At 39.8% G+C, this 26,351-nt stretch overlaps 5 protein-coding genes across 5 annotated transcripts; 2 read left to right on the plus strand and 3 right to left on the minus strand.

The window, feature by feature from the left end:
• The first annotated feature begins 4,963 nt into the window (after positions 1-4,963).
• On the plus strand, positions 4,964-5,428 carry LOC125474209 (uncharacterized mitochondrial protein AtMg00810-like). Its single transcript, XM_048577644.1, has one exon. It carries the CDS (start codon positions 4,964-4,966, stop codon positions 5,426-5,428), a length of 465 nt encoding a protein of 154 aa, XP_048433601.1.
• Positions 5,429-6,251: 823 nt separating this feature from the next.
• LOC125474370 (ABC transporter B family member 19-like) lies at positions 6,252-13,895 on the minus strand. Its single transcript, XM_048577941.1, has 10 exons — positions 13,371-13,895; positions 13,115-13,169; positions 12,713-12,888; positions 11,924-12,124; positions 11,571-11,830; positions 11,160-11,476; positions 10,841-11,064; positions 9,942-10,761; positions 9,578-9,819; positions 6,252-7,633 (listed from the first exon to the last, which is right to left on the minus strand). Exons 1-10 carry the CDS (start codon positions 13,617-13,619, stop codon positions 6,425-6,427), a joined length of 3,753 nt encoding a protein of 1,250 aa, XP_048433898.1. The 5' UTR covers positions 13,620-13,895; the 3' UTR covers positions 6,252-6,424.
• Positions 13,896-19,575: 5,680 nt separating this feature from the next.
• Positions 19,576-21,493, plus strand: LOC125474371 (tubulin alpha-2 chain-like). Its single transcript, XM_048577942.1, is given in 6 exon segments — positions 19,576-19,779; positions 19,870-20,104; positions 20,187-20,557; positions 20,722-20,781; positions 20,783-21,013; positions 21,015-21,493. Coding segments are annotated over 6 exon segments (1,353 nt in total). The 5' UTR covers positions 19,576-19,686; the 3' UTR covers positions 21,378-21,493.
• A 71-nt stretch (positions 21,494-21,564) lies between these two features.
• On the minus strand, positions 21,565-22,869 carry LOC125474372. Its single transcript, XM_048577943.1, has 2 exons — positions 22,393-22,869; positions 21,565-21,865 (listed from the first exon to the last, which is right to left on the minus strand). The coding sequence occupies exon 1, from the start codon at positions 22,818-22,820 to the stop codon at positions 22,425-22,427; it is 396 nt and encodes a 131-aa protein (XP_048433900.1). The 5' UTR covers positions 22,821-22,869; the 3' UTR covers positions 21,565-21,865; positions 22,393-22,424.
• Positions 22,870-24,217: 1,348 nt separating this feature from the next.
• LOC125474373 (40S ribosomal protein S9-2-like) lies at positions 24,218-26,254 on the minus strand. The gene is given in 4 exon segments (XM_048577944.1): positions 24,218-24,453; positions 24,456-24,598; positions 25,126-25,507; positions 26,118-26,254. Coding segments are annotated over 4 exon segments (591 nt in total). The 5' UTR covers positions 26,146-26,254; the 3' UTR covers positions 24,218-24,415.
• Between the last annotated feature and the right edge of the window lie 97 nt (positions 26,255-26,351).

A 26,351-nucleotide genomic window follows, 5' to 3' on the forward strand; every position in this document is an offset into this window, starting at 1 on the left:
CTTGTTCTTGTCATGCCTTGCCCTTCTTTTTTACTTTCTCCAATGTCTGACTACCAACTCGAAATATATTCAAACTGTGAAGTTGATCAAAAGACCTTCCTTTAAAAGCTTTCTTTTCTTTTTCTTTTTTTGTAGTGACAGATCCATGAAATTATGAATTTACTATTTTATCTGAGAATATATAGAAAAAGCTAGACTGACTAACTTCGAATGTTTGAACATGGGCATGACATTTCTGGAAACCCATTAATTTACTGCACATTCAGAAAAAGGGTGCCCTGAAATATATACAATAATTTTGGTGCACTCAATGAATTGTAAAAAGTTGGGCCCTCAGAACTTCACTAATGGAAGGGGAAAAAGAGTAAATAATTAAAAATATGGACCCTTTTTTCTACTTTGCTTTGCAAAACGAGTGGTTTCATTATTGCCATTTGCTGCACATTCTTAGGCTTCACATTCACACAGTCTGCTACAAATGAATGTGTCTCCATTTTATTATAAAGAGTGAGCCTTTGCTTTTTTGTAGGCCTCAACCTTTAATCCCTAGGAAAGTAGGGGCGTTAATGGGTTGTGTTTAGGTTGAGCAAGCATGTTTGAGAGTATATGTCACATCCTGGTTCAAGCCCCCATTACAATTCGGGCTCGATTCCATCGTAGTACAATATTGTCCGCTTTGGGTCCCGACCACGCTCTCACGGTTTTGTTTCTGGGGAACTCACACGATAACTTTCCAGTGGGTCACTCATCCTGAGAATGTTCTCCCCCGAACTCGCTTACTTCGGAGTTCCTACGGAACCTGAAGCCAGTGAGCTCCCAAAAGGCCTCGTACTAGGTAGAGATGAGAATATAAATATAAGGCTTAGAGAATCCACCCCTGGATGATGTGGGATGTTACAATTCACCCCTCTTAGGGGCCCGACGTCCTCGTTGGCACACATCCGACCAGGATTGGTTTTGATACCAAATTGTCACATCTCGGCCCGGGCCCCCACCACAACCCAGGCTCGACTCCACCGTAGCATAATATTGTCTGACTTTGGGCCCCGACCAAGCCCTCATGGTTTTGTTTCTGGGAACTCACACGAGAACTTCCCAGTGGGTCACCCATCCTGGGAATGCTCTTTCCTGAACTCGCTTAACTTCAGAGTTCCTATGGAACCCGAAGCCAGTGAGTTTCCAAAAGGTCTCGTACTAGGTAGAGATGAGAATATACATATAAGGCTTAGATAATCCACCCCCTAGGCGATGTGGGATGTTACAGTATATAACAAATGTAATGAGTATAATTTAGTAATAAGAAAACATTACAACAATTCATTTCTCCCTCTTTACATTTCTCTGCCATCTCTCTCTAAAACCTTTATCACCATTTCTGCAATATTAGACTTCTGCAACGTAACATGTTGCTTTACATGGTATCATTCGCCGATCGAGCTCTTCTTGCTTGAAAGGTTATCTTGATCTTGGATTTCTTGCTTCTGCCGCCCAAGATCTTTTTCTTTGTTCTTCTGATCTCGGAACTTTAATATTTTTCTGTTTCACGATTGTTCTTCTTTACAATGGTGCACTCTAAGTGTTTGATATATTTCCTGTGTGACTTTTTCTTCAACAAGCTGCAATGGTGACTGCCAACCAACTACAAATTGTGTAATCTCCCATCACTTCTCTTATCTCTACTGTTCCTACGTTGGTGACTGTCAAACTAGATGATTCCAACTACCTCTCCTAGCATTTTCAGATGTAATTGCTACTCGAATGTCATGGAATTATGGGGTTCTTGAATGGTTCTAACCCTTGTCCTACAAGGTTTGTTTCTTCTGGTTTTGGGGATTCTGATGTCAATTATGGGGATTCATCATCAAGAACTAAAACGGATGCATACAAGGTCTAGAAAATGCATGATTGAGCCTTGATGCAGCTCATTATTGTCACACTTTCCCCATCAGGCTGTATCGTGTGTCGTGTCATTAGAAGCACAAGTGCTCGAGATCTATGGATTCGGCTCAAAGAACAATTCTCCATTGTTACTTGTGCAACCATATTCCAGATGAAGTCTGAGTTACAAAATATCAAGAAATGCCCTAATTCAATATCCCAATACTTGCAGAGAATCAAAGAAGCTAGTGATTATTTGGCAACTGCAGGAGTGCATTTTGAAGGTGATGATATTGTCATATTGACTCTTAATGGCTTATCTGGAGAATATAATACCATCCAATCCATAATTCGAGGCAGAGAGAATGCCATCTCTCTCAAAGACTTGAGATCTCAATTGCTTGCTGAAGAAGCGATGGTCGAGAACACTACTGTTACACTATTTCTTTCTGTAATGGTTGCAAAAAATTCTGAATCTGGTTCCAAGAACTCGTCTTTTTCATCTCATGTGTATTCTGGTGATCATAATCAAATGGTTTTTGCAAATTCGAGTCAAGGTATTCGAGCACTTAAGTCTTCTAGTTTCTCTAGTGCAACTACTCAGCCTATCTATTTCAAGAACAACTATAACAAGAACAAGGGCAGAAGTAAATTCAACTATAATGCTAATTCTTGATTTGGGAATTCAAATAACACATACACTACTTCTGGAATTATGGGTGCACCTCCAACACATTCAGCCTGTCAAATATGTGGAAAGTTTGGTCACCTTGCTGATACATGTAGATTCAGAAATATTGATGTCGTGGTAGTTGAAGGATGTCAAATATGTGGCAAGAAGAATCATACTGCTCAGTTTTGCCATTTTTGAAATGCAAATATCTCTGGCACCACCCCTCAAATGACTGCAATGCATGTAAACTCCTCATCATCCACTCTAACATCAAATGCCTTGTCTCAGCAGTTCTGGCTTACAGATTCAGAAGCAACAAATCATCTAACTGCAAACTTGCAGACTCTATCCTTGGACAAAGCCACATGGAGGATTCTATACAAGGCGTAGTGCAGTAATGGGTTATATCCAATTCTAATATCCAGACCAGCTGTAGTTCAAAGTCAATGAGTTAAAGCTACATTCCTTGGACAGCAAGTACATTCCAGTTTCTGGCATAATAGACTAGGTCACCTTTCTAATTCCATTGTCTCCACTATACTTAGAAAGTCTAATATCTCAGTACCTTCTAATGTGTCACCTTCTTTGTGTCATTCATGTTTACAAGGGAAATTCAGCAAGTTACCCTTCTCACCATCTATGTCTAAATTTGTAATTCCTTTTGAAATTGTTCATAGTGATGTGTGAAGCCTTGCTCCATGTACTTCTATTGATGGTTATAAATACTATGTGACATTCATTGATGAATGCACTAGATATTGTTGGCTATTTCCTTTGCATAATAAAAGTGAAGTTTGTTCTGTGGTCATTGGGCAAAATGAGCTCATACTCCAGAGCAAAATGAGCTGGCAGAAAGAAAACATAGGCATATTGTTGAAACCTCAATCACAATATTACAAAATGCATATCTACTTGTATTTTTATGGTATTTTGCTTGTCAAACTATGATATACCTTATCAATAGGATGCTTTCATCAACTCTAAATAATCATTCACCATTTGAGGTTCTATTTCAATCTGTTCCAAATGTTCAACACCTTAGGATTTTTGGTTGGGCATGTTTCCCATTATTAAAGCCTTATACTAGTAACAAGCTAAAACCTAAAACCAAGATATGCATTCTAAGTACAAAGGGTATATTTGTTTTAAAGTTAGCTCAAAGAGATTTTATATTTTGAGACATGTTATATTTGATGAGTGTATCCTTCCCTTTTACAAAAGTCATATGTTCCTTCCTAAAAGCCTATTTCTGAAATTCCAGTGAATTCAATGTGTGTTACAAGTGAAAACATGATTGTTGAAGCACCATCAAATCCATCTGTGTCTAGCCCTAATGTTCCACCTAGCTCTGCTAATGCAAATACTAGGTCTCACAATTCATCTCATGCAACTGATCTATCTCAGCCAACATCAATAGAAGACACAAAACAACCCATTACTGGCATTTCACCTCAGTGTACTTTTACTTCATTCCCTGTGGCTCCTGAGTTTCAAATAGAAAGTTTACAAGTAATTCTTCCTATACCTCCATTGAACTTGCATCATATGCAAAGATGGCCGAATAGTGGAATTGTCAAGAAGAAAGCATTCATTGTCATAACATATGAGAATGTAGAAGTTGATTTGTCTTAGATTGAACCGGTTTCTTATAAGTCTGCTCTTAAATCTCCAGTCTGGTTTAAAGCCATGGAGAAGGAAATATAACCTTACAGTATCAGAAAACGTGGTCCTTGGTTCCTTTACCATCAAACAGAAATCTTGTGGGGGTGCAAATGGGTCTTTAAGATCAAAAGACATGCAGATGAAACCATTTCAAGATACAAGGCTAGGCTTGTGGCAAAGGGGTTTAATCAAGAGGCATGTATGGATTATGGTGAAACATTCAGCCCAGTGGTTAAGCCTACTACAGTGAGACTTATTCTTGCATTAGCTGCACAATTTGGATGGGGTTTAAGACAGCTCGATGTAAAAAATGCATTTCTGCATGGAATATTGCAAGAATAAGTCTACATGGCACAACCTCCTGGTTTTGTGGATTCTATCTATTCCTCCTTAGTTTGTAAACTTCACAAGTCTTTATATGGTCTCAAACAAGCCCCAAGGGCATGGAATGAGAGGTTTGCTAATTTTCTACCTTCTCTAGGATTTCAAACAACCTATGCAAACACATCATTATTTGTCAAACACATTGATTCTGGGGTAGTGATCCTCTTACTATATGTGGATAATATAATCATCACAAGGAGTGCAACAACTATCATTCAAGAGGTAATTTCTGCATTGGCAACATAATTTGATATCAATGATCTAGGACCACTACACTATTTTCTTGGTATTCAGATTACACAGACTGCAGAAGTATTGTTTTTATCTTAGCATAAATATGTCAATGACTTATTGATAAAGACATAAATGCATCAGTCAAAGCTCTGTGCTACTCATTGCTTGCCTCAAAATCGACTTCTTAAGGATGATGGAACACCATTTGGCAATCATGAGTTGTACAGAAGCATAGTGGGAGAATTACAATATCTTACTTTCACAAGACCTGACATTGCATTCTCTGTGCATCAGGTTTGTCAGTTCATGCATTGTCCTATAGAGTCACATTACTTGGCTGTAAAAAGGATATTACGATATCTTAAGGGGACTCAACATTATGGTATTCAATATATGAAAGGAAAGTTGGAGTTAAATGCATTTAGTGATGCTGACTGGGCAGGGGATCCCAATAACAGAAGATCCACAACTAGATTGGTTGCTTTCTTGGGGAACAATCCAATATTGTGGTCATCAAAGAAGCAAAACACAGTATCTCGTTCATCTATTGAAGCTAAGTATAGAGCAATTGCTACAACAACTGCTGAGATCAACTAGATAAAACAGATTCTTGCATTCTTGCATATTGAAGTTCCAACTCCATCGACAATGTTTTGTGATGATCTATCAGATATTGCTCTTACCTGTAATCTAGTGATGCATCAAAGAACCAAACATATCGAGATAGATGTGCATTTTATTCGAGAAAGGGTTGCCAAACAATTACTTCACATGCAGTTTGTATCTTCTAATGAGCAATTTGCTGATATTCTGATAAAGGGGTTGTCTGCACCACTATTCCATGCTCATTGCTGCAATCTCAGGCTTCGTGATCCTTCTCCTAAGCTTGAGGGAGGATGTTAACAATATATAATGGATGGTTAGATAGAGTGTCATGTGTCAATAGATTAGTAGGTTTGTTATAAGGTGGTTAAGGTAGTTATAAGGTGACTTAGTGAGCAAGCATGCTTGAGAGTATATAACAAATGTAATGAGTGTAATTCAGTAATAAGAAAACATTACAACAATTCATCTCTCTCTCTCTCTCTCCCTCTCTTTTTCTCTCTTTCTCTACATTTCTCTGTCATCTCTCTCTAAAACCTTCATCACCATTTATGCAATATTAGATTTCTACAACATAATCTGTTGATTTACAATCGATTTGTATTTGCTTAACCATGTTACTTGTGTACACATCGAGGATCTTATAATCCTACGAGTTAAGTTTCAAATCTTTTAGTATGTCGTTTAACTTGTGAATTATGAATTGTATAACATGTCGCGTTTGAAATTATTACCCTTCGAAAACACATGCGATGGGATTCGGGAAAAGCACGAGGGAGGAAAGCTTGTCTAAAAAGGAGAAAGGAAAGATATGATATTGATTGATAATATAATACTTGCTACTCGCTTAAAGATTAGAGAAATTGTTGAGAAAGATTTGCCAATATCTACAACTAAAAGAAAAATGGTGGATACATAAAGATTAATAGGGGACACACATAATTAACAACCAACAAGGCCATGCATGCATGTTTTTGACCAAAACTCTTCTCATATGTGATGATTTTGCAGCTGCAACAGCCTTGTATAAGCTCCGTCGGGGCGGCTCGCTAGTTCCGAATGGCTGCCGTGCTCAACAATGCGCCCGTCTTGCACCACGCCGATGCTGTCCACCCCTCTAATTGTAGACAAACGGTGGGCAACAAGCACGGTGGTGCGGCCCCTCATTAGTCTCTCGAGTGCTTCTTGCAGCACACATTCTGACTCGGCATCAAGTGCACTTGTAGCCTCATCTAGCAAGAGTATTCTCGGGTCCTTGAGCACCGCCCGTGCGATTGCAATTCTTTGTTTCTGTCCACCGGAGAGCTGAACTCCTCTCTCCCCAACCGGGGTTTTGTATCCATCTGGCAACCCGCTAACAAAACCATGCACGTTGGCAGTACGTGCAGCTTCAATTACTTCTGCTTCGGTCGCGCCTTCTTTGCCGTAGGCAATGTTTTCGAAAATGCTTGATGCAAACAGGGCTGGTTCTTGTTGCACCAATCCAATCTTCAGCCTAAGTGACTTCAAGTTCAGACGGCGAATGTCTTTGCCATCGATCATTACTTTCCCAACTATCGGATCATAAAACCGCTCGATCAAAGCAATCACGGAACTCTTTCCTGAACCACTAACTCCAACAAGTGCTTGGCTTTGGCCAGTGCGGATTCTGAGACTAAAATCTTTGAACACCATGACATCAGGTCGCGATGGGTACGCAAAATCAACATGCCTAAGTTCAATTTCTCCGCGTACTGATTCAACCACCTCAGCCTCAGGATCATCCGGATCAATCCTTGTTTGACGATCGAGGATTGAAAAGACCGAACCAACAGCTTCACCGCCCCTAATAATCTCCGGGGCAAGGCTAACGGTTTCAGCAACTGAATTGGCCGTTACAACGAGGACAACGAAAACCTTAATAACTTTCGAGAAGGTCGAGACACCTTTGCTAACGAGGTGGGCACCATACCACAAAATGAGAGCTTCAGATGCATGGAGAGCAAACTGAGAGAGGCCGAATAGAACGCCAGCGGTTTGGCTGCGGCGGAGGCTTCCCAGCTGTGGGAGACGGAGCTCGTGGCAGAAGAGAGATAGGATCTTGTTTTGGGCATTGAAGGCGGCGACTGTCCGAATGTTGCTCACTCCCTCCCCTGCAATCATGCTCGTCTTTGCATGAGCTTTGGCTGTGTCTCCAGCAAAGCCCTTCAAAGAAAGTTGCTGCATAACGCATAATGCAGAGTTGCAGAATTAAACAGTCAGTAAACTCCATTAAGTAAATGATTAAGCACTAATAAGGTGCGTTAGTTAAGTGTCTGTTCTGTTATCTGTTGGATTGGTGGTTGAGAGTTGTTTCTTGATACAATTCGGTGGTTACCAAATGAAAAGTTAAAACATATGACAACTCCAAAGACACTGTTAAGTTTCTCTCCTCCTACCGGCTCATTACTTGTACAAAAACCTCGAAAACAACAAACAAAGTGAATACACCGCAATGCTACCGTGTCATCTCAGGGGCAAGTAAGTTTCTTCCCTTTAACAGGCTCGTTGCTTATTCAAAGCGGGCCCTCAGAAAACAACAAAACAAAGGACAAGGACATAAATCTATCAGACAATGTACGTTCTTATTTAATCAGACGGGTCATTTTCTCACTGTGCATGCATCATGCGCGAATTTAGAACACTGTTCCCACACAAGACAAAAAAAGAACGAACACAGGCGCCTGTCTCTGTACGACTACAGTTTGAAAGCGAACCCCTAACAGCCACCCCAAAGATTGAAACCCTCCCATGCACTCCAAAACGACAAGATTGGCAAATCAAACTGGGGTGTGCACAATGCGCACCAGGGACAAGTTACCTTCTTCCCTTTCTGCAGAAAAAGCTCTGGAAAAAATAAAAGTACCTATATCTATCATATAATATAAAATGTGCTCACGGGACTGAAATCTCTCTTGTAACTCTCATCACATGGGAGTCTTCACTGAATTATTCTAAGAAAAAAAGGAGAAGTATAAAGTATTGTGACAAATTTTGGGGCCTATAGATTCAGACATATAACAATATATATATGCTGTAAGAAAACAATCCGGATTCTTGAAATTTTATTCAACGATTAAAGTTATTATAATTTTTAAAGCATGTCTGTGTTTATAGCCGTTGAATCATATTTCAAGGGTTCAGATTGTTTGATGAAGAGGATTAGGTGGAAGAGATCCGGAGAGGATCCCCTTCCAAGCTGTAACTCTGTGATGTGCAGCGCCAGCTCATCGGTTACTATTTATAGAAAATAAGAGAACCGAGACATCAAAGTAGCCATGTTATAAAGTTTATCACACAATGTCATGTATTTAAATACATAACATAAAATGATTAGTTTGAAATATCACTATTAATTTAGTAATATGCATAGAAATCGAATATAGATGCTAATTAGCAGCTTGGAAGAAAGGATGCTTCCAAGGAATTGTTGGTATTTTATATTAATTTCTTCACTCTTATATTTTAATTTTCTGTGACCACTTTCCAAGACCTAATGTGCACAAGGCTCGGAAGGAGGCACGTGCAGTGCAGGGGTATGGTGACACGTAGCAGTATTCTGTTGTCGTTTCATGCTAGGATTGGGGTGAAGTTTAAGATTCCATAGACGTGCAAGTTGATGCAATATCTGACACACCGATAAAAATAATATGTAGACCACTCCCATATGCTTCTGCGGGACTTTGGGTCAACCCACCAAAGCAAAAAGTTAGCATTTTTCTCTTTGGGTGCATAAAGCTAGCAATTTTCAGAGCAAATATGTTTTGGTGTTTTAGAAGAAGAAAAAGAAGAAAGTGAAAAAAAAAAAAAAAAAAAGGTTAAAACACATGAAAGAGCGTTATTGATTGAATCGTAATATAGGTACGTATGAAAAGGTTAAAACAAATAACGATGAGCAATTGATTTGTACCACAGACACAATGAAGTTCTAAGTGTAACTTTATTCGAGTCACGAAAGCAAAGTTGGCGAGGCCACTGTGGCAGTACTAAACCAATCACGCATTGTCATTGATAAAGTTAACACACATAACAAACATTGCATGATTGGTTTGTGATACCGTCGCCATGACATTTAGGTTTAGGTAAGTTTCTTTGAGTTAAGTGAGTTGAGAGTGTGAAGTGTACCTGAGCATAGTTGGAAAGCACAAGAAGTGGGAAGGTTGCTAAAATGAGGAGGGAGACTCTCCATTCCACTATGAAGGCAACAATGAATGAAGTGAGGAGTGAAGTCATGTTCTGCAATATCACAGATATCCTCTCAGAAATAGCTGATTTCACATCAGCAGCATCCGTTGCCAATTTAGTTGTTAGAAGGTTGGAGTTGTGCTCCTCCTCATCGAACCATCCAACTTCATTCCTCAAGATTGCTGAAGAAAAACAAGTACATTGCACGAATCAAAAAGACGTAAACTTGAATGAAACAGTTGAATGTGCGGTAAAGAATTCGAAGTGATTTAACGAGGCAGATATAAAGACTAGTTGTTTATACCTGCAAGCATCATCCTTCTCACTCTAGTAGTGAGGTTCTCTCCCATGATGCTGAAGAAGTAATGCTGTATCAAATACGCAACCACAGCGTATAGCCCGACTCCAATGTACATGAAAACGTATTCCTTTGTCTTCCTTTCCATTGAGGCGGGGTTTTTATAGTAGAAAACTTCAATCATGTTGCCCATTAGAATAGCAAATGTTGGACCAATAAACCCTGAAAGTACTGATCCTATAGCGGCCATGATTGAATAGGGCCATTCGGGAGCGTTTAGCTTCAGAAGCCGGAAGAAATAGTTCTTAGGAGCTCGAGTTTTCCTGTCGGTTTCAGCATTTGAAATCATCTCTATCCGCCCATCAGCACCAGTACTGTACGAATAGCTCAGGTTCCTTAAGCTGCCAGACCGAAGGCTTAAAGACTTCGTCGACAATGAGTGGCTTAGACGTGATGAGCGCGAGCAGCGAGTAGATGGGTTCCTGAAGTCTCTGTTCCCGACCATTTCTTGGAATCGAATTAAAGAAGCGTAGGCCCCTGCTTTGGCAATCAGTTCTTCATGTGTTCCTGTCTCGACAACTTGGCCTTGTTGTATAACTGCAATGCTATCAACATTTCTAATGGTGGAAAGGCGATGTGCAACAACAACAGTTGTCCTTCCGACCATGAGACGGTCTAGAGCTTCTTGAACAATGCTCTCCGAGCTTGCATCAAGGGCGCTGGTTGCTTCGTCAAGTAGGAGGATCTTCGGGTTTTTCAACATAGCTCTGGCAATTGCAATCCTCTGCTTTTGACCACCAGATAGTTGAACTCCTCGCTCTCCTACCTGAATTCACACAAGCTAAAAATGTTATATGCATAGCGTTTGTACAGAGCCATACATTCAGCGAATAATCGATACCAACCTGAGTGTTATATCCGTTTGGAAGCAAGGTGATGAAACTGTGAGCATTCGCTGAGGAAGCTGCAACTTCAACATCTTCCATTGTAGCGTCAGGCTTTCCATAGAGAATGTTCTCGAGTATCGTAGTTGCAAAGAGTGCCGGTTCCTGGTTTACCAGCCCGATCTGATCGCGCAACCATTTCAATTGCAGCGTTTTTATGTCCACGCTATCGATCAAAACCTGCCCTGCTTACCGAACAAGACATGTTAGATACTTCCCTTCATCAAGCATCATAGATTTTCAAACAAACATCTCCAATCACCAAAAGCCTTTAACTTACCCTGGTTAGGATCGTAGAACCTTTCGATCAGAGAGACAACAGTGCTCTTCCCTGAACCACTGCCACCAACAACAGCAACTGTTTTTCCGGCTGGAAAGAAGATCGAAAAATTTCGGAAGATAATAACATCTGGCCTCGAAGGGTAGCTGAAGGTTACTTCCTTGAATTCTATATTGCCACTAACATCCGATAAGCACTTTCCCTCCAAGGGGTCTTGAACTATGGTTGGTCTTTGCTTAATTATCTCCATCAACTTGTATCCGGCTGATTTACCTTTGCTAAAGGCCCCGAGGTTCGAAAATGACTGACCCAAGCTCCTGTAACATTCAAGTGTTGCATTACCATAAGAAGGCTTATTCATCCGAAAAGGTAAGTAGAAGAAAAATGAAAGTTTTCAGCTAAAAATCTTACATGCCACCAACAATGGCGGAGAAAATGGCGGTGAACGCCTTCCCTCCGTCAGTCTGCCCATTTCGGATAAACACACCAGCGTACCAGAAAACAAGTGCCCATGACATACAAGCAATGCCGTAGGTACACCCTAGGCCGAGACCCTTGGCCATTCCGGCCTTGTAACCAAGCTGCAACGTGTTCTGTATTGCATCCGAATACGAATTGAGGGCCTTGCTTTCACCAACGTACGAATAAACTGTCCGAACTTGCGCGATGGCCTATGCACGAACAAAACCTTACAAAATTAGGCCATGAGAAGTTTCTTACGAAAACAGTAACACGTACGTTTGTATGGAGTTCTAAAATTTCACCTGATCAGCCATTATCCCTGCATTGGCATACGACTGGCGACTCTTGGACGTGAGGCCGGTGAGTGTATAGGCATATAAGCCGCCGGCAAAAGCGATTCCGGGAATCACCGCAATACTCAGCAGCGCCAGCCTCCATGCTGATACAAACCCTACCACCAGCCCCGCCAGAAACGTTGAGAGATAGTGTATGAAGTTCCCCACCTAAATCAAAACAATAAAATAAAATAAAATAAAATTCCCAAAAATAAAATAAAATAAATAAAACAGTATGGAATTAACCGAACGTCCACCTACTGGATATAAACTTTCAAAATCAAACATTTAAGGAAATATCAAAATATCCAAAAAATGCCAAGGGGGCCTCACCGCGCACGTTAAGCCAGTCCTTGCTAACGTGCGCACTGATTAGGCAGTGTGCCCCGCATTGGTGCATGCCCAACTACCCCACCCCGGATAAGTCCATTTACAAATTTAACACTCCCAAAGACTAGATTCTGCCGCGTGTATGGGAGTGGGAGAGATATTCTTCTGCACAATATTTATTTGAGAGTTTTGAGAGTTTTAACGAAAAATTTTCGTATTATTTTTTCTAGCGAAAATTTATATTTTTACATTAAATAATCAATTTTGGTATTATTTATTTTACTTTTTATTTTGTCATTATCGATAAAACTCAAATAGTGGACAGAAATCACTTCTCGATGATAAAATGACAAGGAAATAAAAAGTTTAGAGAGAGAAAGAGGAGAGAGAGGGGGAGCAAAATGCAAGTTGCCAAAGAAGGGAAACCTTCTCACTGATGGCATCTTGGACCAGAAGAGTGTCCGTTGAGATACTAAAGACAATGTCTCCAGTTCTAGCGTCGGTGTCGAAGAAGCCGACGTCCTGTTTCAGCACGGCCTCCAGATACTTCTTCCTCAGCGTGCTCACCTGCCTCTCACCGGTGTACATCCAGCATGCAATCTCTGTGAAAAAATAATCACATAAATTAATCACCTTTAACCTCATTAATCAACGGATTAACGTATAATTAATGAGAAAATAGGGGAGGGAACAGTGCACGTGAAGTGATGCACGAGTCATGTGGGACTGGATTGGACTGGACAGAAGTCCAACAAGTGTGATCCGACGACCAGCAAGGACTAAAACTAAAAAATAATTAAAAAGGTTGGATTTTGAAGTTTTTTTTACCTGCGTAGGATGTTACGCATACTATGAGACCGAGATACACAAAGTACAGAGCATACTGCAATCAACAACAAAAAATCAGATCTGGGATCCGAGAAATCGCAACGAAATCTCAAGGAAGGGAAGTGATTTCCGCATACTCATTTTTCTCCTATGCACATTCATGTTTATTTATTTTGCGCATTTGGGAGGAGAAAGTTGGTGTGCGGAAATCGTCTTTCCTTAAAAATATGAGAAATGAACAGATGGGGTTGCGAACCTTTGCTACTTCTGCGGTCATTTTCTGCAAATTCATTTGGTTTTCGCCGAATCCGTTAACCATTTCCCCGAACATGAGGAAGAACACCGGCATGGAGGACCCGTGCACGACGGCGCCCAAGCTTCCGAAGATCATGAGGAGCCAATCGTACTTGTCTGCAAAGGAGAAGAGCTGGAAAAAGGGCAGGCTCTGCTCCTTCTTCTTCTCCGCCTCAGGCACTGTCTTCGCCTCCGCCGCTGGCTCCGCCATTGCAGCAGCTCAGCTTGTTGATAAAAACGCAGAGCAGAGTAAACCCAGTAAAAAAGAAACAAGCTTTAGAGTGAGAGATCTAAAGAACCCATTTTTTTTTTCTGTCAGTTTTGTTTCAAGAACTGTCAATGTCGATTTGTTCTGGGTGATCAGCGCAACACAGATTCGTTTGCCGGAAAGAAAATGAAGAGAGAGAGAGAGAGAGAGAGAGAGAGAGTGTGAGAGAGGTTGGACCAGTGGTCAAAGGAGGAGGGTGGGAGAAAACGAGGGATGGAGAGAGAGAGGGGAGTGGGTGGTGGAGTTATATACTATTTAGTATACAGAGGTGGTAGGGAGCTTTAACTGCGGTAGTGAAAATTACTGCAATTGAGGAATCTGGTTAACAGTATTACACTGTGTGTCCTGCTCTGCTCTGCTCTGCTCCTGCTTAGTACAATTCTTTATGGTGTTTGATATTTAAAATAGATAAAAATGATCTGAGATTATTTACCGTTAATTATTTTGTGAATAATTTTCGTTAAATTAAGGGTATTTTTATTAAATCAATTTCTTTACTTGAATTGGTGGTTTCTTTAGTTTAACGAATATTTTTTACAAAATCGTCAAAATGATTGATGGTAGACAATCTTATGAACAACTTTTATTGATTTTAAATTTTAAGGACCAAAATAAAAAATTATACCAATCTTAAAGATTATTTTAGCTAAAAAGACAACTTGAAAATGTGTCTAGTTATCGTTCTAGGTCTTTTATTTGTTTTTTCATATATGCATATTTTCTAATCTTTATAATCTCTAAAATAAACTTTCAAAAGAAAATAGGAAGCATGATTAACATGAGTTGGTTCAATCATGAACAGAAGAAAAAAAAACTGGATACATAAATTGTCATTAGAGCAGGAATTTCATGTGCAGTACGTCTGTTCTTTGACGAAATGATAAATTTTAGTACAAAATGTAAATAGCAGACGTTTCAAATATAGAATTTCAATGATATCGATACTATATTCATGTGTTTCGACATTAATAATGTTGACTTATTATCAATAACATAGCCATAATTCATTCTTTAAAATAAAAACGAACGTTGGTGCCATAGTAGAATTCATGAATTTTTCTATATGTTTGTTAACTGGTATGAGAAAAATAACACTTGAGGCTCATAAATAAATTCATACCATAATCGTGGAAGCACCCCTTTTGACTTGACATTGCATGTGTTTTGCCGTCCTTTTTCTCCCTTCTTGTTCATATAAATCCCTATCACTTCACACATTTTTTTCCTTGCTAAAGTGATGAGTTGATGAGATTTTATGGAATGCTAGAATTTGTTTAGGAAAGTTTAATTTAACTTGACAAACAAACGATTCCAAATCAACAAGATTCTCTGGTTTACGAAGATCGGAGAGAAAACGTCTATCGTATTGGGTAGCCATTCCATTGCATAAGCTAAAGAGTTTACATCAAAATCTTATGTGTTTCGAAGGAAACCCTCATCATGAACATGCCCTTGAAATGCATGTTCTTGTTATGTGGACAGAGAATTTCCGTTCACGTAATATACCACCTAGATCAATTTCTATTTCTCTCTCTTGATGTGAATTGTAAATCACGCAAACATATAGATATAAATTGAGTTTGACAGCAATGTAACAAGTAAGTTTTTTTCTGCATTAGGCGACCCCATAAAAAATAAAGGCTATGGTGCATAAAGTATTATTTATTAAGATAAGGATTACATTTACAGGGTATTACATGGACCCATTTTCTTGTGCCCTCCATTATCATGCACTTGGCCTTGGAAATCATGATTAAGTTGGTGGTCTTAAAAATAAAAAAAGCTAAAATCTTTTGTCTGCTGGAGTAAGGTAGTACAATTGGAGTTGACATCCTAGTCAGATCTGTGTGTCCTGAGTCGATAAATTCGGAAATCTTGATCATTCAAAAGAGAAAAAAAGATTTGGACCGTTCAAGGGTTTGATTTTGTTAGAAGTTGTCAATGAGATGAACTAAGCATGATTTAAATTGAATGGTCCGAATTTCTGTTTCGTTAGCTTCGAAGACATAGAAATCCGAAGAGAATCTCAATCCACACAATTGGATGGTTTCCATGTTAGGACTGCGTGAGTTGGCAAATCCAAGACTCCAACAAAGTGATCAAATAAAAGTGTGAAACTTTAGTTTCCATGAACTATCTATCATCTTCTTTAACACATCTCCATTGTCCATTACCACAATTAGTATCAAATGTTATATCAAATGTCACATTTTTGTAGTTATGGTAAGTCACATTTGATAGAAAACTATATTATCTTCTTTTCCTTTTTGTATCCCTACCCTAACACGAAAAGACATCCACCCAAAAGAAAACCCAAAAATCTGGCTATAATTTGGGTTCACCAACAAACATTTTCTTGCTAGAAAAAGGGTTTGTATTTGGGTCAACAAAATAAGGGCTCAACCAAAAAGCATAATGCATAGTTTATCCTATAAAAACCCCCCAAAAAATACTTGCAGGTTGTGTACTCTTTTTTTCAAATGAAAAAAGATTAGGCGAGATTAGCTTTTCGGCAATAGTCACGTGCAAGTCACCTATCCTCTCCCGAAGGGTTGATGACCATTACACTAAAAAACTAGCATCGTCTTGGAAAGCTGTTGGCAAAGCTTTTACCATAAACACAGTTCAATGAAAAGTTACAACTAATCAATGCTGTCGCATATAAAGCATCAAACTTTCTTCATAATCTTGATGTTATTTAGGAACAAATGATCTGTCATCCTTCAAAAGACCTAACCCATGAGTGTTTCACTAAATCTCAAAATTGGAATACTGCTTGTTAATCAATATTTGATCACAATCATTTTTTTCTTCAAATAAAGAAGGATTAGACGAGATTAATTTTTCGACAATGGTAGCGTGTGAGGCACCTACCCTCCCTCAAAGGAATAAGGACTATTAAACCCAGAAACTCACCGCCCGTCCCTCCTTGACCAAACTTATTGGTAATAAATAAAAATAAACGAAAAAGATACAAGCAGAGGGACTATGTCAAGATCCGCAAAGACAAAAACGAACAACGAAAACACTAAATAAGGACAAAACGAAATGTCATGGGCATGGATAGAGGCTACAAAATCCGGAATCCTAGACCACCAGTAATAATCATAACTATCCCTAAAAAAAAAGCTAAAGCATTTGCGACATGATTGATTTCTCTATAAATATGTGTACACATAAATCACATTTGTGAAGTCGTCAGAGACAATTCTTCCAATCCACCATAATAAACTACGAGACCACATTAGGAGCCCTATAATACTACATCAAAAGTTATGGTTTGATACATATACAAAAGCTTTTTCTCCTACGTTTACAATTAAGTTACTTATAAATGTATGTCAACTTGTGTTTGACAAGTACAAAAAAATTACTCATAAATTGTAAGGAGCTAATCAGTATTTGACTGAATCAACTCTAAAAAGTTAATAAGATCAGTCATTTCTTGTGACAGGCAACTAATGTAATTCGTCCCCCCTTTAAGCCTACCCCAATGGGTCTAGAAAACCTTGGTTAAGATGTTGGAAGAAGCTATATAAAACTAAAGACATAGCCCCTAAGTGTTCTTAAGCCCTATAAGTTGAAGTGGCTTCGGCCGCAATGTATGTCCTTTTGGGGACACTAGATCCGTTTTGGTGAGCTACCCTTGTCCTAGTTTATGTTTTGCTAACCCTAAGCATGTGATATGCTTCTCAAATTAGGGTTTAATTCATATTTTATTGTGCTAATTAAACTTTAAACATCATTAAACATTTTTTATAATTTAATTTTCTGGCCAGCAAGCGAAGGTACGAGCTGCCTGGAAAATTAGGACCACAACTAGGAGGCAAGAGTGTATAATCTATATGCTTGGACCACATTTTTGGAGTCTGAGCTCTTTCAGCGGCGCAGAAATTAATTAAGAATAATTAAGTATTTGATTTGATTTGATCTATCAAATAATTAAAAAGGGTTCAAGTTATCTGAGCTAAAACTATACAGATGCTTCGGATAAAAGATTCGACTATGAGAATGAGGTTTAGAGAAAAATAAATACATTTTCAGAAAAAATATGAAATACTTGGAAGGTTTGAAATTAATTAAAGACTTGACTTAAAATTGTGTACACTGACGTTTTAAGAACACAGAGCTGATAATATTTGGTGAAATAAAACTTAATTGTTGTTGTTGTTGGGTTCAATTTACATGAGCCAGTGAAATGTGATTTGAAGGCACCTTTATGTTCAATATCAAAACGAATACCTGAAAATCATGGAAATCATGGAAAAAAGAAGTGAAACCTCATCGGCACCACACCACACTTTGGGGACCCTCAAATTGTCACAATCTCAGTTATTATATCTTTAATTTTACTTTTACTTCATACTTTACAATTAAGAAATTTTTGAATCCGACAATGGAATTAGGTCAGCTAACCTTACATATATACCTCGTATATTAATTAGTAGAGCAAGAAACTCAAAGTCGAGGAGATAAATGGGGCAACAGAGTCGTCACAAATAGATGTATATGATCATGCCAAATCATACATGCATTTCGTGTTTAAATCACAGAGTTTTGTATTTATAATCAGAACCGTTTACATTATTATGAATCACATTGCAAATATCACCCTTGCAAAACTTGAAATAAAACTAATGTCATGTAGCTAATATATCGTAGCAAATACATAAACGGTTTGTAATGCCTTTACAAATACATAAACGGTTTGCAAATATTAGCTCGTCACAAATAGATGTATATGACCTTACTTTTAATTGAGTTTTAATCGGAGACGATCTTTATAGATTGATTTATAATATGAACGGTTCTGATCATAAACACGAAGTTGTACTAATCGGCAACAACGAACAATTTTACGTAGAAACTCCTACTCATTCTTTAAGCAGCTAAGTATTTTTCTCAAAAGAAAGACAAGCATGGGCAAACTTTCTGTAAAGTTCAAGAGCATGGTTTATGAAAGCATGTCTGTAAAGTAGATACAAAACTGATTAGGATTAAACATTGCATGTGTATGAAATAGCAGAAAGAGAAGTGATGTGTCATATGGAAATTGGAATCTAATAATTTTACTTAAGGACTTTTAAACAAAGTGTTAATCATTGTTAGCTGTGGGAGGATGCTCATTTGGCCGCAAAGTGAAGAACAAGCTGAGGTTGGGATGGCTTTACATTTACAAAAGGGAATGCCCATCTTCTTCGAATGATGGTCTCTGGCATGTGTTTCTCAGTTGAACTCCATATCGGCTTTTTGGTTTTCAGGAGAATCCAAGAAATAGCTAGGCGAGGAGGAATTCACAAATGGAAAGTTATACCAATGATGAATCCGCTTTTCTTGTCATGCACTCTCGAGTAACTCTGAAGTTGGTGAATGATCGAACTTCGAGAGTTGTCCTTTCCAGGGTGGTGTGGGAACCGAATGGAAATGAACTTTTGGGTGACTGCTGTTATGACATTTCCTAATTGCCAAAGGTTCGGCCTAAAGCCTAGTTTGTGTCATAGCAATCCTGGATTGTATGACAAATTTGAACTCGAATTTAAGGAAGCGGACACACTGCCATGATTAACTAACATTTGTTCTAAGATTATATATATCGATTATCGAATGGTTCGACGTAAATAGGTACAGGAGCCGAAACCCAAATAGCCCATGAGCATGATAGGCCCATTTGTAGCTGGATAATTGAAACTCAAACTGAAACCCGTACAAAGGTGAGCCCAGCCCAATAGAACTATTTGATTCTCGCGCTTCACAATTCAAATTTCAAATCCACACCCCAAAATATAGAACTAATAACGGTCACGAATAGCTGGATCCCACCAAAACCTCTTTTCAAAATTTGAACCCATCCGAATTTCTCGGCTTCATTGCCGTTATAAATTCCCAAATCTCACCCTTCTCACAAATTCAAATCGTCAAATTTGGAACTCCCTCTCTTTCTCTGCAGATCTCTCTCTCTCTCTCTCCTCTCAGTCGAACAAAGAACCCAAAGAAAGAAATCAACTGAAAAATGAGAGAGTGCATCTCCATCCACATCGGCCAGGCTGGAATCCAAGTCGGAAACGCTTGCTGGGAGCTCTACTGCCTCGAACATGGCATCCAGGTCCGTTCTTTTCACATTTCTTCCCCGATTTTGTTTATCTCTCTGTCGTAAATATAATTTGGGATTTTATTTATTTATTTATTTTTGCAGCCTGATGGCCAAATGCCGAGTGACAAGACCGTCGGTGGCGGAGACGACGCCTTCAACACTTTCTTCAGCGAAACTGGAGCCGGAAAGCACGTCCCCCGTGCTGTGTTCTTGGATCTTGAGCCCACCGTCATCGATGAGGTCAGGACCGGCACTTACCGCCAGCTATTCCACCCGGAACAGCTCATCAGCGGCAAGGAAGACGCCGCTAATAACTTCGCCAGAGGCCACTACACAAGTAAGAAACTTTCTCACCACCCCGATTTCAAATTTTAAAATGGTTGATTCTCGTTTGATTTATTGTTTTCGTATTTGAACAGTTGGGAAGGAGATTGTGGATCTCTGTCTTGATAGAATCCGAAAGCTTGCCGACAACTGCACTGGTCTTCAAGGGTTCCTGGTGTTCCACGCTGTTGGAGGTGGGACTGGCTCTGGCCTCGGCTCTCTGCTCCTGGAAAGGCTATCTGTCGATTACGGAAAGAAATCCAAACTCGGGTTCACAGTCTACCCGTCTCCTCAGGTCTCAACCTCTGTCGTTGAGCCATACAACAGCGTGCTGTCCACTCACTCCCTCTTGGAGCACACCGATGTGTCGGTTCTCCTCGACAATGAAGCCATCTACGACATCTGCCGCAGGTCTCTCGACATTGAAAGACCCACTTACACCAACCTCAACAGGCTGGTCTCTCAGGTAAAACAGATTGAACCATTCATTGTGCACTGAAGGTGTTTGATAATTTTCCTGTGTGTGCTGATCGCATTTGATAATTTACTCTTGTGCACTTGAATTGTTTGACAGATTGTTTTCTGTGCGTTTCTTGCTAATGTGGATGAGGAATTGTGTTTTCTGTGCAGGTTATTTCCTCACTCACCGCTTCTCTGCGTTTTGACGGGGCTCTCAACGTGGACGTGACAGGAGTTCCAGACCAATTTGGTCCCCTACCCAAGAATCCACTTCATGCTTTCGTCTTATGCACCTGTGATCTCCGCAGAGAAGGCCTACCACGAGCAGCTCTCCGTGGCAGAAATCACCAACAGCGCCTTTGAGCCAGCGTCTATGATGGCAAAATGTGACCCAAGGCATGGGAAGTACATGGCCTGCTGTTTGATGTACAGGGGAGATGTGGTTCCGAAAGATGTCAACGCAGGCCGTGGCCACAATCAAGACCAAGAGGACAATTCAGTTTGTGGACTGGTGCCCGACTGGGTTCAAGTGCGGCATCAACTACCAGCCTCCTACTGTTGTTCCTGGTGGTGACTTGGCCAAAGTTCAGAGGGCTGTGTGCATGATTTCCAACTCTACTAGTGTTGCCGAAGTGTTTTCGAGGATTGATCACAAGTTTGATCTCATGTACGCCAAGCGCGCTTTCGTGCATTGGTATGTTGGCGAGGGCATGGAGGAAGGAGAGTTTTCCGAGGCTCGGGAGGACTTGGCGGCGCTAGAGAAGGACTATGAGGAAGTTGGGCTTGAGTCTGCTGAAGGTGATGATGGTGAAGATGATGAGTATTAGGTTGTTGTTGGTTTAGGCTAAAAAGCTGTTGTTAATGGGTTCCTGCCAATGGACTCATTGGTTTATTGTTTCTCTTGTTGAAGTTTAGTAGTATTAATGGATGCCTTCTGTTGTCACAACTTGGTCTCGTGACGATGATATTTGGCTTAATTTAACTCCAAACGCTGAAGCACTTTTGCTACAAGTGTTTTTAACAGAAAATCTGAAGATCTAATTAAAGTCCATCATAGTGTTTCCTCTACAATACAACTGTAGTCGGGAATCACTTTTAATTGTCAGAAATCGCTTTTGGCCCTTCATAAGGGGCCCCCGGGAAAGCGGCGATGTGATTTTTGTTTAACTGTACAGCAACGTTCGCAGATCAAACGGCTACAATTTATCCTAGAAAAAAAAAAAACCACAACGATGGAACTTAATTCTAACTCTTCATTTGTCTCCTCGGAATTTTTCATTGCTGCTCTTGCCTTGAAAGCTACCTGTTCTTCTTCCTAAGGAAAAACAATGAAAAGCCCATTAAGATCCAAATAAAGAATATGGGCCAGGCCCAATAACAGGCACAGAGCTGAAGGCCTGAAAAGTTACGTTATGAAAGAGGGGGAAAAAGTTTGAAACCGCCGTTTGGATGCCGAGAAAATTTCTTAATCTCACAACTAATATTGATCTTAACAGAAATTCAGAACTTTCTTTGATCAGATTAGAGGATTTCGAAAAATAATTATTTACTTCTGAAATGAAAATCCACATTTCTGAGGTCCATGAATTTTCCTAGTATCCAAACAGCAGGTAAATTTTCCCAGCATCCAAATAACAGGAATGGTTAAAAGTTCAACCAAACAATTAAAACCACATCCAATAATTGCAGATCAAGATTTGAAAACAATCAAGATTGCCACCAATTCCAGAAATCGGTCAGAATTCAGGGTCTCCAATTCTCTCCTACATAACGAAATCAGAGAAACTAACGCAACAAATTAATCAATCAATTTCAGAAAAATAGAGGAAAAAATTAACAAACCTGAACATCATTAGCAGAGTTATTATTGCGGATTAACAGTTGATTGTGTTCTTGAGAGGCGAGGAAGGCAAGATTGGCCGGGCGAAAAGAACGACGTCAATGCCGTGATAATCTTTTCCAGCTGCAGCGGCAGCACCGATCAGAGCCGTACTCTCGCCAAGATGCGAGTCCTCCTCTCTGATCCTCAAGATCTGGCTGTACAGAACGCACCCCGTCTTCTTCATCGTCCCCCTCCGCCATCGCCCCACCGACCTCGGCGACTCCATCTCCTCCGACGATCCCGCGCTGTCCTCCTCCTGGTCTTCCGTACACGCCTTCTTCTCCTTCGACGATACGGACAGCATGCTCCGCCGGACCTCCTCCATCGTCTCCCGAATCTCGCTCTGGTTCCGGTTCTCCTCCTCCGGCTTGTGACGCAGTGTCATCATGTTGGTTGAAACGGCACGGAACGGATTGCGCAGTGGCGAGAGCTTTGGCTTGGGATCTGAGGTTTTATAGCTTTTATTGCGGGTGGAAACTTATGGGAGCGCGACACGTGGAGAATGATGAGAGAGAAACGATGGCGTCCACGTGGTGGAGTGATGGGACTTGTGGTTATTATAAACTCCCCGACTCGGAAACCACTCTAACGGTTTTCTTAGCTGTAGTCATCTGGATTAGGAGGACGAGGCCGTTCTCCGTTTTGTGAGGAAATCACTTTGGTGACTTGGTTTACACTTATCCAACTCCGATTGTGACGGTATTTTAAATTAACGAGAAAACTCGAACATGATAATTAATTTGTAATTTTACTTTTATGTTCTTATTTTTTAGAGCGAGAATAAATTGACTAGAACAATCGAAAACTTGTTATTGAATAGCCTCAACAACGAAAAACGAGCTTACACCTTCTAGACTCCTAGTACATCATCGTTGTAACAACATGACACGTGTTTGATTTAGAACAGTGCCACACAACACCCACACAAAAGATTTTAGTTGTGTGATAGTGAGATGGAAGATTTTATTGGATAATTAATCACACTAATCAACATTAGGATTTAGTGGTGTGGACGTGGCAGTGGATTAATAGCCAAGTATTTAACTAGGCTAGGGGGATTTAATGGGACAAGTTGCATGCATGGGATTTGAAGGGGACTATTGAGTCAAATTGAAAATTTTAAGAACTTGTTTAGTAAATTGGTTGTGTCAAAATTTGAGATAGATATGATTGGACGTGATAAGTTGTGAATCTACTAGAGAGTGAGTTATTTAACTTATTTTTATGTATGAGTTACAAATCATGTCTTACATGTTCATACCGATTCAATCTTATCCCAAATACCCAATCCGTCTAGCCCACCAAACAGGCACTCAAAGCATGGCCACCCAAGACATTTAAAATAGAAGCGTGGTCAAATGTGTAATTGCAATAAGATTACGACCAGACTAAACATGGGACACGTAGCTAGGGAGTGTTACCTAAATTTGATATTCAAATGCAAACCGTGATGCTTTTGGATTCTGAAAATGTGCACGAGAGAGATGGAAACCCGACTCCATACCTGCTAACGCCAGCTCTCACCATACTGATCGACATCAATAACGCAGTTAGATATAGATCGGATATTTTGATTTCATGTGTTAGTAAACGTATTACTGGTTCTAATTGATCGGATCGGATCCCCAACGATATAGTAAACTAAAACTCAAGAATTTGAACGAGGAAAATAATTTCCACACCCGTATCTCCTTTTCTACAAATCCATGTAAATTTATGACCTTTGAATAGAACAAAATTGAAAAGAATCGGGAGACAAAAATATAACGCAAAAAGACCGAGAAGAGAGTGCCCAAGTAACACAAAATTCATTACTTAAAGAGTATTTAAAGCAAAAATTTGAGTTCTAGTCGCAACAAAACACGAGCAAGAAACGCTTAGTAGCATCCACTACAATACGGACTGTAAAGTCGGTAAAAGAAACTAACGATAAAATTACGGCTCATGATATCAAAACAGTTCCTAAATTGAGAGGCCTCCACTTCATTCTTCTTCCTCTTCGTCGCCATCACCACCAGCAGCTTCTTGGCAGCGGCCTTCTGATTCCTTCTCTTCACTCTTCCGGGGCGCCCACCTCCGAGGGGACTGGTGAGTGAAAAGTCAATGTGCTTCTGGGAGTCAACCCTCACCATGAAAGATGGGATGTTGACCAACTGCCTTCCGACCCTGACAACGAAACAAGGATATTGTACATTAAACACTACAAGCTTTGACATCAAACTTACAACACCGCATACAAGGCATTTCTTAAGATAGAAAAACCCACGAGTCCCACCCTCCAACTCTGCATCCGAAAATGTAGATGAAAAGGAATGTTCATTTCACTATGCTTAATCCGAAGATACCAACCATACCAAGAACAAAAGCGTGGTATGAATGATTTGTGTTAACAATAACATCAGAAAAACCAAGCGAGCAGTTAACCCACTTAGTCACGACAATTAACCTCATAAACCCACACAAATGACCAGACAAGAAGGAATAACCAAGAGAATGGTTAGGAAATGTGACGGTTAATTAACAAAAGACGGGACAATCATTAGCAAATCAAAACAACTTTAAACTAAATTAAGAAACAAGAAGATCAACCATGACGGTACAGAAATTGTTACCTTTATAAATTCACCTGCCAAGTATAGATATGCAACAAACAGATAACACAAACAACATGTTTTGAGCAACAATGTTTATACCTGATGTGCCTTTGCCTGATGAGAACTCTGGCGTGGTGGATGGACTTGGCCATACCACTTTTGAACACAAGGGTTTGAAGACGACGCTCCAAAAAGTTCTCCACAGTCAAAGCCAACACATAATCGAGCTTGTTCTGGCTCTCATCCAGAAGCCCATACCTGTTCATCCTACGAAGAAGAGCCTCACCCTCAAAGATACGGCGAGGATTTTTCTCATCCAGGGTAAGGAGTTCCCTGGCAGCATTACGGATACGACTCAGAGAATACTGAACCCTCCACAGTTCCCTCTTTGCGCGGAGTCCATATTCCCCAACCAGCTTCAGCTCAGCATCCAAACGTTCTTTCTCATAAGGCCGACGTGGCTTCTTGAAAGTCTTCCCATCTGACATCACCCATCAAAATGCATACACATTTCAATACAAATTTTCATTCACCAATATCAAATTGGCAAGAACAAAATCTTAATTCAAACCCTTGCATTTCAATACTCAATACCAAACAGCTTCGTAATTCATGGATTAATAACAACGATAAAAATGTAAACTTTAAGCACCCACCTACGAATTTTTACTAAACTCTTAACTCTTTTGGGGCTTCTTTCTTTCTAATCGAAACACGGCTTCAGCGGCAATAGTTTACAACAAGAATTTCAATACAAATTCTTGAAACAAAACAAGACTGAGCTACACCCAGCATAAACAAAGGCAACATCAAAAGGCCAAAAAAATAAAACTGAATACAAAAAGATTAAAGACACATTTGGGTGCAACGAAATCAACGAAATCAAAGTCAAATGCTGATTAACACAAATGAGTAACTCAAAAAACTGATCAAACTTTAAGGGAATACATAATAAACACAGAAAAAACTAATCAACTATAAAAATTAGAACAGAAAGCAATGAAAATTAACAAACACAGATAAAAAAAAAGATGGATCGAAACCCTAATAGCTCCATAGATATGAGATAGAGAGGGAGATGAGAGGCTTACAGTTGCGGTAATGGACGACGTGCACCATGGCTGGGTAGCCCTAGGTCAGATCCACAATGGAGATTGAGGGAGAGAGGGTGGCTCGCGCTGCCGAGTTCTGAGAGAAGAAGACGAGACAAATGGCACTTTGTTTCGCTTTATACGCAAACCCTAAATTGGCTAAACCCTAAAGGCGCGAACGTAATGACAAGTTTGCCACTGTGTTGGTGATGGGCTTCTGCGTAAAAAGCCCTT

The sequence above is a fragment of a genome, unplaced genomic scaffold (genome assembly GCF_019419815.1).
Source record: "Pyrus x bretschneideri cultivar Hongxiangsu unplaced genomic scaffold, Pyrus_bretschneideri_v1 Contig12, whole genome shotgun sequence".
Lineage (NCBI taxonomy): Eukaryota > Viridiplantae > Streptophyta > Magnoliopsida > Rosales > Rosaceae > Pyrus > Pyrus x bretschneideri.

Excerpts from the sequence above, each read along its gene's own strand:
- LOC125474372 (XM_048577943.1), bottom strand. The coding sequence starts at position 22,820 with ATGATGACACTGCGTCACAAGCCGGAGGAGGAGAACCGGAACCAGAGC.
- LOC125474209 (XM_048577644.1), top strand. The coding sequence starts at position 4,964 with ATGCATCAGTCAAAGCTCTGTGCTACTCATTGCTTGCCTCAAAATCGA.
- LOC125474370 (XM_048577941.1), bottom strand. The coding sequence starts at position 13,619 with ATGGCGGAGCCAGCGGCGGAGGCGAAGACAGTGCCTGAGGCGGAGAAG. Across the intron at positions 12,889-13,114 it reads ATGCGTAACATCCTACGCAG|AGATTGCATGCTGGATGTAC; the intron begins GTAAAAAAAACT and ends ATTTTTTCACAG. Across the intron at positions 10,762-10,840 it reads CAAACGGATATAACACTCAG|GTAGGAGAGCGAGGAGTTCA; the intron begins GTTGGTATCGAT and ends GTGTGAATTCAG.